This window comes from Oncorhynchus mykiss, chromosome 10 (assembly GCF_057628025.1).
Source record: "Oncorhynchus mykiss isolate SJ-2025 chromosome 10, ASM5762802v1, whole genome shotgun sequence".
NCBI lineage: Eukaryota > Metazoa > Chordata > Actinopteri > Salmoniformes > Salmonidae > Oncorhynchus > Oncorhynchus mykiss.
The window spans coordinates 34915001-34927500 of record NC_143031.1 but is presented as its reverse complement, the minus strand read 5'-3'; the positions used below and the strand labels follow the sequence as shown (position 1 = coordinate 34927500).

The 12500-nt window shown below is 49.4% G+C and overlaps 1 protein-coding gene across 1 annotated transcript in view; it reads right to left on the bottom strand.

The window, feature by feature from the left end:
• The window catches only part of LOC110533717 (protein sprouty homolog 3), a 19834-nt gene that overhangs the window by 1226 nt on the left and 6108 nt on the right, over positions 1-12500 (bottom strand). The window contains exon 2 of the mRNA XM_090186438.1: positions 1-6523. This exon is cut by the window's left edge and continues 1226 nt beyond it. Within this exon, the coding sequence (XP_090042564.1) occupies positions 5478-6434 (957 nt within the window). The 5' untranslated portion in view covers positions 6435-6523 and the 3' untranslated portion in view covers positions 1-5477. The remainder of the gene's footprint in view (positions 6524-12500) is intronic.

Below are 12500 nucleotides of genomic sequence, written 5' to 3'. Positions count from 1 at the left end.
CTTTCCTCCCTTCTCCACTTCCACAGCTCTCTCCCACACTCTACTTTCCTCCATTCACCTCCATCCCTCCCTCCTTCCCCATTAGAAGCTATCATACAGCTAATTGCCTCCTCTCAGAGATCAACTCTCAGAGAAGGAGGACTGGAACCTATTAAGCGTCTGCATGCTTTCCAGCCGAAACAGTTTGGAATAGTGACTGCATATATTATGACAAATTTTTTTGCTGTTTTTGTTCGTTTTGGTCTTCGGCAAGGGTGTTTTTGGTTGTTCGGGCACACCAAACTTTTTCTCAAGACAAGCAGAAATCGGTACCCGAAGTCTAGGCCTCTTCATTGGTGATTGGACAACAGTAAGGATTGTTTGTGGTCATTCAACGTGAGACGAATAGTTTTCATTCAAATTTTTTCGCTGGAGAAATACTGCACCTAACATCTTAGTTAGATGTAAAATTGAGCAACTAAGATCTCAACATTAATGACAAATTCCTTGAGTTATCTGACTATTTTTAGGAAGTGTATTCTGGCTACAGCGTCTCAGAACGGACAACCAGTACTATTGCTGCTTCTTTCTCATTTATCAAGTGATGGTCTTCTAATAGAGTATGTGAGTGCACTTGTTCAGTTTGACCTGCTGAACTGCCAACCTGAAGCACACTGACACCTTTACTTAGTCCATACAGTTAGTAGGAATGTAACTGGGAGGGAAGGGGTGCTAAGATGTGATGCTGGAAGGTGTTAGCTAGCCCCCCTCCACCCCCCAGTGGGGTCGGGGGGAGGACTCGCCTGAGGTTGATCAAACTGGCCAGAGGAATCTGTCAAGAAGAGGAAAGCCCTGACCATGCAAAATGCATAATGTGTTGTGGACGCAGTGGTAAGGATCTATAACGGAGGTAACATTTCTTATCTGGCTCCCTTTCCTAAGCCTTAGCTGGCTTACTGTCCATGCCCTATGATATTCCTCTGTATTGGGAATTTAGGGTAGCTCCATCTCTTTGGTGCACGGTAGACAGCAACGCTATCAGGATGGAGGGAGGAATAGAGGAGAGGGGAGGAAGGAATGGGTTAGGGGAGGCTGAGGGATGGGTACAGGCAGGGGAGGTGAGGAGGGGAGAGACAGGCGGTGAGGGGTCAGGGAAGTCTGGCGTCAGCCTGCCGCGGAGAGGAAACCTAAAAATATAACAGGAGGCTTCTGATGACAGCAAACATACACAGGCCCGACACACACTAACACAGGAGGGGACATGACACCCACACACACATACTCACATATACACTACATGACCAAAAGTATGTGACCACCTGCTCGTCGAACATTTCATTCCAAAATCATGGGCATTAATATGGAGATGGTCCCCCATTTGCTGCTATAACAACCTCCACTCTTCTGGGAAGGTTTTCCAATAGATATTGGAATGTTGCTGCAGGGGCTTCCTTCCATTCAGACACAAGAGCATTAGTGAGGTCGGGTACTGAAGTTGGGTGATTAGGCCTGGCTAGCAGTCGGAATTTTAATTAATACCAAAGGTGTTCATTGGGGTTGAGGTCAGGGCTCTGTGCAGGCCAGTCAAGTTCTTCCACACGATCTCGACAAACCATTTATGTATGGACCTCGCTTTGTGTATGGAGGGCATTGTCATGCTGAACCAGGAAAGGACCTTCCCCAAACTGTTGCCACAAAGTTGGAAGCACAGAATCATCTAGAATGTCATTGTATAGAATGTCATTGTTAAGGGGCCTAGCTCAAACCATGAAAATCAGCCCCAGACCATTATTCCTCCTCTACCAAACTTTACAGTTGGCACTATGCATTGGGACAGGTAGCATTCTCCTGGAATGCGCCAAACCACATTCGTCCATCAGACTGACAGATGAGAAGCGTGATTCATCACTCCAGAGAACGCGTTTCCACTGTTCCAGAGTCCAATGGCGGCAAGCTTTACACCACTCCAATCAACGCTTGGCATTGCGCATGGTGATCTTAGGCTTGTGTGCGGCTGCTCAGCCATGGAAACCCACTTCATAAGTTCCTAACAAACAGTTCTTGTGCTGATGTTTCTTCCAGAAGCAGTTTGGAACTCGGTAGTGAGTGTTGCAACCGAGGACAGACACTTTTTTATGCACTACATGCTTCAGCACTTGGCGGTCCTGTTCTGTGAGCTTGTGTGGCCTACCACTTTGCGGCTGAGCCGTTGTTGCTCCTACTTTTCCACTTCACAATAACAGGACTTACAGTTGACCGGGGCAGCTGTAGTTGGGCAAAAATGTTACAAACTGGCATGTTGGAAAGGTGGCATCCAATGACAGTGCCATGTTGAAAGTCACTGAGCTCTTCAGTAAGGCCATTCTACTGCCAATGTTTCTCTATGGAAATTGCATGGCTGTGTGCTCCATTTTATACACCTGTCAGCAACGGGTGTGCCTGAAATAGCCAAATCCACATATTTGAAGTGTTGTCCACATACTCTTGTATATATATAGTGTATACTGTACATACACAGGTAAGAACACACACTTACACACAAAGATTTGTGCACATACACATGCTCGTGCAAGCACGCACACACACACACACACACACACACACACACACACACACACACACACACACACACACACACACACACACACACACACACTCGCACACACACACACACACACTGCCTGGTCATAAGGGAGGCCCCCCAGGTTAGTCTGTTAGTTAGACAGCTGGGCAACACTACAGACGATTCACCTCTATATCTCACAGTGCTTTCCATATTAAATGAGCTTAATCACTTTAGATTCTCCGGGTACATCATGGTCCCTTTTTGGTGTGTCAAACAGTAATACATGTTTGTGTTTCAGAGTTTGTGTTTTTATTCCACCATTAGGAAAGGGTCTTTGCATCAGCCTCAGACAAAAAGTCTGCCATGGCCGCTCGTTGCCACATCTTGTATGTCCATTCAGTCTGTCGGCTCCAGGATGCCTCTTCAGAGAGGGAGGGGAGGGAAGGAGGCCCACACCTGTAGACTCCCTGTAGACCACCCTGTCTCTGTCATGCCTGGAATACACATTTGCTAGAGACCCCTTTTATTTAATGGCTGTGTTAGGATTTGTACTAGTAGCTCGCTCACTGTACTCACATGTAACACATGGTCCGCTCTCTCTATCTCTCTACCTCACTCTCTCTCTACCTATGTCTCTCTCTCTCTACCTCACTCTCTCTCTACCTCTCTACCTCACTCTCTCTCTACCTCTCTACCTCACTCTCTCTCTACCTCTCTACCTATGTCTCTCTATCTCTCTACCTCACTCTCTCTCTACCTCTCTACCTATGTCTCTCTCTCTCTCTACCTCACTCTCTCTCTACCTCTCTACCTCACTCTCTCTCTCTACCTCTCTACCTATGTCTCTCTCTCTCTCTACCTCACTCTCTCTCTACCTCTCTACCTCACTCTCTCTCTACCTCTCTACCTATGTCTCTCTCTATCGCTCTACCTCACTGAAGAGGAAGTCCAATAAATAAATAGGTCAAGTCTAACAGAGCAAACCCCAGCCCATCACACAGCACAGTGAGGTTGGTCTGTTGAGTAACGGTCTGGTCGGCCAGGCAGGTGCACACAGAGAATAGCCACAGTACTATCTACAGTAGAGTGGCCCACACAGTAAGGGGAAGGTATAGACAGTATGCCCACACAGTAAGGGAAAGGTAGAGACAGTATGCCCACACAGTAAGGGGGAGGTAGAGACTGCATGCCCACACAGTAAGGGGAAGGTAGAGACAGTATGCCCACACAGTAAGGGGAAGGTAGAGACTGCATGCCCACACACTAAGGGGAAGGTAGAGACAGTATGCCCACACAGTAAGGGGAAGGTAGAGACTGCATGCACACAGTAAGGGAAAGGTAGAGACAGTATGCCCACACAGTAAGGGGAAGGTAGAGACTGCATGCACACACAGTAAGGGAAAGGTAGAGACAGTATGCCCACACAGTAAGGGGAAGGTAGAGACTGCATGCCCACACAGTAAGGGGAAGGTAGAGACTGCATGCCCACACAGTAAGGGGAAGGTAGAGACAGTATGCCCACACAGTAAGGGAAAGGTAGAGACAGTATGCCCACACAGTAAGGGGAAGGTAGAGACTGCATGCCCACACAGTAAGGGGAAGGTAGAGACAGTATGCCCACACAGTAAGGGAAAGGTAGAGACAGTATGCCCACACAGTAAGGGGAAGGTAGAGACTGCATGCCCACACAGTAGGGGGAAGGTAGAGACAGTATGCCCACACAGTAAGGGAAAGGTAGAGACATATGCCCACACAGTAAGGGGGAGGTAGAGACTGCATGCCCACACAGTAAGGGGAAGGTAGAGACTGCATGCCCACACAGTAAGGGAAAGGTAGAGACAGTATGCCCACACAGTAAGGGAAGGTAGAGACAGTATGCCCACACAGTAAGGGAAAGGTAGAGACATATGCCCACACAGTAAGGGGAAGGTAGAGACTGCATGCCCACACAGTAAGGGAAAGGTAGAGACAGTATGCCCACACAGTAAGGGAAAGGTAGAGACAGTATGCCCACACAGTAAGGGAAAGGTAGAGACAGTATGCCCACACAGTAAGGGAAAGGTAGAGACAGTATGCCCACACAGTAAGGGAAAGGTAGAGACAGTATGCCCACACAGTAAGGGAAAGGTAGAGACAGTATGCCCACACAGTAAGGGAAAGGTAGAGACAGTATGCCCACACAGTAAGGGAAAGGTAGAGACATATGCCCACACAGTAAGGGGAAGGTAGAGACTGCATGCCCACACAGTAAGGGGAAGGTAGAGACTGCATGCCCACACAGTAAGGGAAAGGTAGAGACAGTATGCCCACACAGTAAGGGAAAGGTAGAGACAGTATGCCCACACAGTAAGGGAAAGGTAGAGACATATGCCCACACAGTAAGGGAAAGGTAGAGACAGTATGCCCACACAGTAAGGGAAAGGTAGAGACATATGCCCACACAGTAAGGGAAAGGTAGAGACAGTATGCCCACACAGTAAGGGAAAGCTAGAGACATATGCCCACACAGTAAGGGAAAGGTAGAGACATATGCCCACACAGTAAGGGAAAGGTAGAGACAGTATGCCCACACAGTAAGGGAAAGGTAGAGACAGTATGCCCACACAGTAACACAGTAAGGGAAAGGTAGAGACAGTATGCCCACACAGTAACACAGTAAGGTTAAGTTTGGCAGTCAGTTCAGCAAAAAGCACCAGGCGGTTTCAGGTTTCGGCTCGAGTCTCCACACGTACAATACAGTTACAGTAAAGTACAGTAAGGCGTTTGGTCATTTCTCTTCAGGCAGGAGGAAAAGAAGAAGTATGGAAAGTACGTAAGGTGAAAGGTCACGGTAGGTAGATCACGACGGGCTGGGCGGGGCGATTGCATTGTCATAGCAATGTTGTCAAAGACTGCGTTGTCCAGGCGACGACTGACTCCAGGTGCACCACTGTCATACAGGCTTCTCCAGGGACTTGCTGCGGAAGGGGGCATGCCCGGGGTTGGGGTTGGAGGTGGAGATCTTGCGGCACACGGTGTTGGTGTTGCTGCAGCGGCAGCCAGGGCGGGTGGCTCGGTCGTGGGCCTGCTGGCACAGGGCGAGGCACAGTCTGGCAGGTGGGTAGCAGCAGAGACAGGGCAGGCACAGCGCCAGAAGGCCAATGGTACCCCAGCGAGCGCAGGCGTGGGCGGGCGTGCAAGCACAGGGCCGGTCGGCACAGTTGTCCTCGTCATCCTGAGCGGAGCAGTGGTAGAACAGGCCCTTAACGCAGCACAGACAGGTGCCGTACTCCACAGCACTCTGAGCAGAGCAGAGGCAGCGCTGCCTACAGACCCAGTAGGACGGCAGGCTCCGCGGAGCGCAGCACTCCTGACACTTACACCTCCCACAGCGCTCACAGATAAACAGGTGCAAGCCCAGGTCCTCTCCCTCCTCCAGGCCTTTACCTAGGGAAGCCTCAGGCTTGAGTTCTCCTTTAGGCTGAGAGTGCACCACTGAGGCCAGGCCAGAGTGGGAGGGCGTCAGACCCGCCAGGAGTCTCTGGTCGGAGGCAGCGCTGGTCCGGGACATGGCTGAGCTGGCTGTACTGGAGCGACTCAGATGGGTCAGGTGGGCATGTTGCTGCTGGCTCTGGCTCCGGGGGAGAGGGGCGTGGGACGGGTACCCCTGAGAGTAACCATGAAGGTAACCTTGAGGGGGATACCCATGGGTGATGGGGTAGCGGTCGTCGTGGGCGTAAAAGAAGCCAGAATGTGAGGTGTGGTCCAGGGCAACGGGGCGTTCCACATAGTCATTGCTGGCCCGGATGGAGCGAATCTGGTCCAGGGAGAGGACAGGCACCTGCTGGAGGTCCAGACCATCCAGGTCCATCCTGACTGGGGCAGGGCCACGACCCGGGGGAGGGTCCATCCTTGAAGGAGGGGCACGAGGGAGGGGGATGGGGTCAGGACTGGGGCAGGGACGGGGGAGTCACACCTCTCACGGCACATCAGAGAGACCTGGAACAGAAGGAGAGATAGATATTTCAGAACACTGTTACATTTCATCCCAGAACACGTTAAGGAAACTCACACCTCTTTACCCCTAAAAGAAACCACATCAAACAGCTCATCACTCTTCCTTACTCTTTACCACTTACAACACATCTGGAAAGCCGGAAGTCAACGTACTTTTCACTTTCTCACAACTAATTTATGCAGACAGCTTCAATATTTCACTTCCCATGTTTGGTAAAACTGTACATGCAGTAGAGTGGACCTATACTGCAGTTAAGCAGACCTGACCTGAGCAACGTGACTGAGTTATATAAACTGGACACAAATAGACCCAATATCCACATAGGCAATATTATCAACATCATTATGAACATTGAACTGCACTGTTGGTTAAGGGCTTGTAAGTAAGCACTTCACGGTAAAGTCTACACTTGTTGTATTTGGCGCATGTGGCAATTAAAGTTTGATTTGATTTTGAAATTCTCTAGTGCTGAGAGTATAACTATTATTATCCAAGCAGGGCCAAAGAGATAAAGTGATTAGTCTGGCCTGTAATTTAGCATCTGTTCCCCTACACAGCTCACTCTCTGGCTGCGTTGAGATACGCAGCCCAATTCTGAAAAAGCTCTAAAAAAGATCTGATGTGATTGGTCAAAAGTCAAATTAGTGAAAAAAGATCAGAATTGGGCTGGCTGTGTAAACTCAGCCTCTCTGTAAACTCAGCCACACTCACACTCACTCACACACCCACTCACACCCACCCACTCACACACACTCACACCCACTCACACACCCTCACTCACACCCACTCACACCCACTCACACCCACTCACACACACCCACTCACACCCACTCACACCCACTCACACACACACACTCACACACCCTCACTCACACCCACTCACACCCACTCACACCCACTCACACACACACACTCACTCACTCACACACACTGAAGAAAGGAAGGGCATTGGATCCGCCTGCCTGTCCGTCCGCCTATCCGAAGATATACAGAGATGAATTGGGGAAAACGTTGCAGTGTGTTAGTTGCTATGAGTGTCACTAAGGTCCTAGGTTGTCATTGTAGTAACCCAATCTGGGGTGTGGAAGGGAGAGAGAAATTGCCCCTGTTAAAAAGTTCCTTTTGTTTCAGCCTTATCCTCCACAAACAGGAACAACGTGGATATTGGAATGTAGATGGAAAACATTAGTATCCTGGGATTAACACACAAACACATTGACTTGTTTCATCACAGGGACATAATGTAGCAGGGAACGACTCCACATTCTGTGGACAATAATGTTTTTCATATTTTATTTGAATAATACAGTGTGTGAGTTTTAGTAAAGATGATGTTGCACCTACAAAAATACCCTCTGAATATCTGCTACAAATCCTAACGACAACAGATGCAGCAGAATCTTCTGTTATGTGTTCAACAGGCTGTTACGTGCTTTATTCGATACCCTGATACATCTGGATCTGATTTTTAGGTCCTTTTCCTCCTCTCCTCTTGTTGCACCCGTGCCAAATGGCCTGAGGGGATAGTTCCCTTCATTTCCCTGTGAGAGGCCAGCAAGCCCTCGCAGAGAATGAGACAAACAAAGAGAGAGAGAGACAGACAAAGAGAGAGGGAGGGAGGGAGACAGGAGCGTAATCAGAGTAATCAGGCCAAATGGAGAAGCATTTAAAGCAGAAAGCCAGATGAGCAGATTAGATGGAGGAGAGAGACGGGAGAGGACAGATGGAGGGATGGAAGGACGGACGGACACAGCCAGGAACGGAAATCCATAGTCAGAAACAGCCATTAAGAATAGCAGAGTGAAGGGCGGTTGGATGTGGTTGGATGGAGACATGTTGGATAGGTGGAGGTTGTGGAATGGGATGAGAGGTTGGTACACATTTTTTACCATTTCCAATGTAAAATTATTAAATACTTTGTACTTATGAACTTATATTTTTTTGTGGCAGCCCACCGAATGTATATATTGTAACCTGAACCAGCCTTCCGGGGATCTGCCGTCAGAATTTCTGGCAACGATGCTCTCCAACCAAGGTACGATACCATCCAACCTCACACACACATACTGTAGACAAAGACAGATTACAAGTACACATGTCTTCACACACTGAGACAGACACACGTAGATAGACTGAGACAGACACACAAAAGTGCAGAGAAACACACACAAGCGTATATCTACACACTCCCAGACACACCACCACCCCAGCCCGCAGCCATACAGTGAAGATAAGGCCGGAAGCTCAGAATGCATTTCCAAATTAGATGGAGGAGGGAAGGGAAGTCCTTCAGAGTAATCACTTCAAATGAAGCAGCACCCATCCACTACACAGCTATCAGACCATCTAATTGTTAAGAGAAGCCGGCTGCTTGACTCTTTCCATGACCTCATCAGAGTCGTCCGGACCAGGGCAGGGTTCAGGCTATAAACGTGTGACCAAGCCCTTCACCGCTTCTCTGGCTTGGACCACTCCCGATAAAATACAACTAAAAACATTTCAGCTGGTCTTGGTCTCCTCACAGATCTCATAAACCGGTCTAGGTCTGCGTCACAAGAGGATAGAGTGCAGGCTTTTGTTCCAACCCTACTATAACTCACCTGACTCTAGGGCTAATCAGGGTCCTGCGGAGCAGCTGATTAGCATAAGGTGTATTATAGTTGGGTTGGAACCAAACCCTGCAGCCAGGGGAGTATCCCCTGAGGAGGAAGATGGGCTAGCCCTGTTGTTGCTCTAGACTGACATCTGCTTTACTTCCTGTTGGATACATAACTCAATCTGCTCTGATCACACACAGTCCCGTGTGGCTCAGTTGGTAGAGCATGGCACTTCCAACACCAGGTTTGATTCCCACGGGCGACCAGTAGGAACAAGTATGAAAATGTATGCACTCACTACTGTAAGTCACTCTGGATTGGAGCATCTGCAAAAATGTAAATCACACAGACATTTTATCTCAAGTGTTAAACTTTCTGTTTTACTGTTTCATTTGTTTCTGCATTACACATTTATAACACTTTATAACAGAACAGATATGCTTTCTGAGAGCGACAGCTGTGCGTGAATACTATTGACTCATTCAGTACGGCAATGTTTACATGTTGCATTTGGAGCAGCATTAGAATCCTTGGCTGTTCTTTCCCCCCACTTAAGGGGTCCGGAAGCCCTGTCCTTGTGGGAGCTGTTGCCTTGGAAACCATGTTTGGGAAGTCAACTCCCACTACCCAGAATCCTTCCCTCTCCCCCTCCACCTACCCACCGGGCTCCGTCCCACCCTAACGCCACCAGCTGAGCAGGCCGACTGCTCTGTAAAGTGAGATGTAAGAGAGAATGCAGCCAGCCATCCCTCCATGTTCATCCCCTTCTCTCATCTAACCAGTGTGGATGCCAGAGGATCGATAACTGACACTCCCAGGCTGTGGGTGGGGATGTGGATGGGGAATAGGATTGTGGCAGGAGCAGCGTATTGGGGCCAGGCTCAGTACAGTGGCTGGGGCTAAAGCAGGGGGTTAGGGAAGGGGGTTATAAGGCAGGGGCTGGGATAACGACAGGGGCTGGGGTTAGGGCAGGGGTTGGGGTTAGGGCAGGGTTTGGGATTAGGGCAGGGGTTGAGGTTAGGGCAGGGGTTGGGGTTAGGGACAGGGGTTGGGGTTAGGGCAGGGGTTGGGGTTAGGGACAGGACTGGGGTTAGGGCAGGGGTTGGGGTTAGGGAAGGGGCTGGGGTTAGGGTTAGGGAAGGGGTTAGGGTTAGGGTTAGGGCAGGGGCTGGGGTTAGGGTTAGGGAAATGGCTGGGGTTAGGGTTAGGATTGGGGTTAGGGTTAGGATTAGGGATAGGGCTGGGGTTAGGGTTAGGGCAGGGGATGGGGTTAGGATTAGGGTTAGGGTTAGGATTAGGGCAGGGGTTAGGGTTAGGGCAGGGGTTAGGGTCAGGATTAGGGCTGGGGTTAGGGTTAGGGTTAGGGCAGGGGTTAGGGTTAGGGCAGGGGCTAGGGTTAGGGCTGGGGTTAGGATTAAGGTTAAGGTTAGGGCAGGGGCTGGGGTTAGGGTTAGGGCAGGGGTTAGGGTTAAGGTTAGGGTTAGGGCAGGGGCTGGGGTTAGGGTTAGGGTTAGGGTTAAGGTTAGGGCTGGGGCTGGGGTTAGGGTTAGGGTTAGGGCAGCTGGGGCACATGGTGTCAGTACATAGTGAGAAAGCATAGATACAGCAACATGAGGAAAGGGTTAGGGTTAGGGTTAGGGAAGGGGTTAGGGTTAGGGTTAGGGCAGGGGCTGGGGTTAGGGTTAGGGAAAGGGCTGGGGTTAGGGTTAGGGTTAGGATTGGGGTTAGGGTTGGGGTTAGGGTTAGGATTAGGGTTAGGGCTGGTGTTAGGGTTAGGGTTAGGGGCTGGGGTTAGGGTTAGGGCAGGGGATGGGGTTAGGATTAGGGTTAGGGTTAGGATTAGGGCAGGGGTTAGGGTTAGGGCAGGGGTTAGGGTCAGGATTAGGGCTGGGGTTAGGGTTAGGGTTAGGGTTAGGGCAGGGGTTAGGGTTAGGGCAGGGGCTAGGGTTAGGGCTGGGGTTAGGGTTAAGGTTAGGGTTAGGGCAGGGGCTGGGGTTAGGGTTAGGGTTAGGGCAGGGGTTAGGGTTAGGGTTAAGGTTAGGGTTAGGGCAGGGGCTGGGGTTAGGGTTAGGGTTAGGGTTAGGGTTAAGGTTAGGGTTAGGGCAGGGGCTGGGGTTAGGGATAGGGTTAGGGCAGCTGGGGCACATGGTGTCAGTACATAGTGAGAAAGCATAGATACAGCAACATGAGGAAAGGTAGAACAGCCCAGATCTGTTTCTACAATACAGAATCTAGCCAAGACATGGCTCCTCTCTTATACTTGGCTGAGTTATTTCTGCCTGCTGTATCTGCCTGGCTCTGGGAGGTCTGTTTTATGTGTCTGCTCCTGCTTTTATCATCTGGGTCGGATGCAAACCCAGAGGGACACAACACTCACTCCTTCCATGATATCAACAGCATTCACACTCCTTCCTCTCGCTCATCTGTTCATCCCTTCACCTCCTCCTTACTCTGTCATTCTGTGTGTGCCCCTCACACAACTTTCAGGCCCTCAGATGTAAAAAATAATAATAATAATAATTAGGAGAAGGAATTCAAGACTTCGCCTTTCAGGTCTGGGCAGGAGGCACATCGATACAGGGGCTGCAGGATAGATAGAGAGAGAGAAAGAGTGAGATAAAGAGAGAGAGAGAGAGAGAGAGAGAGAGAGAGAGAAATAGGAGAGAAAGAGAGAAACAAAGGAGAGTAAAAAAGACAAGGGGATTGAGAAAGAAGAGAGTGAAACAATTACATGACTAGAGAGAGAGTAGTGAAGGAGAGAGCAAGGCACAGAACAGAGAGAGAGAGAGAGAAAGAGAGTGAGGGGGATGGTAAGCAAGAGGGCAAATGGGAATGAGAAAGTGAGAAAGAAAGCAAGGGAGATACTGTATATACATACACCTTCTGTACAAAACTATTTCCATGAGATAGACTGAGCAGGTGAATCCAGGTGAAAGGTATGGTCCCTTATTGATGTCACTTGTTAAATCCACTTCAATCAGTGTAGATGAGGGGAGGAGACATTTTAAATAAGTATTTTTAAGCATATCGGTTTGTGTCAAGAACTGCAACGCTGCTGGGTCTTTCACTCTCAACAGTTTCCTGTGTGTATCAACAATGGTCCATCACCCAAAGGATATCCAGCCAACTTGACACAACTGTGGGAAGCATTGGAGTCAACATGGCCCAGCATCCCTGTGGAATGCTTTTGACACCTTGTAGAGTCCATGCGGAGAAGAATTGAGGCTGTTCTGATGGCAAAATGGGTTCAACTCAATATTAGGAAGGTGTTCTTTATGTTTTGTGCACTTAGTGTATTTAGAGAGAGAGAGAGAGGATAAGCAAGAGAGCTCAGGGCTGATGTTTACTGGGCCAGTCTGCC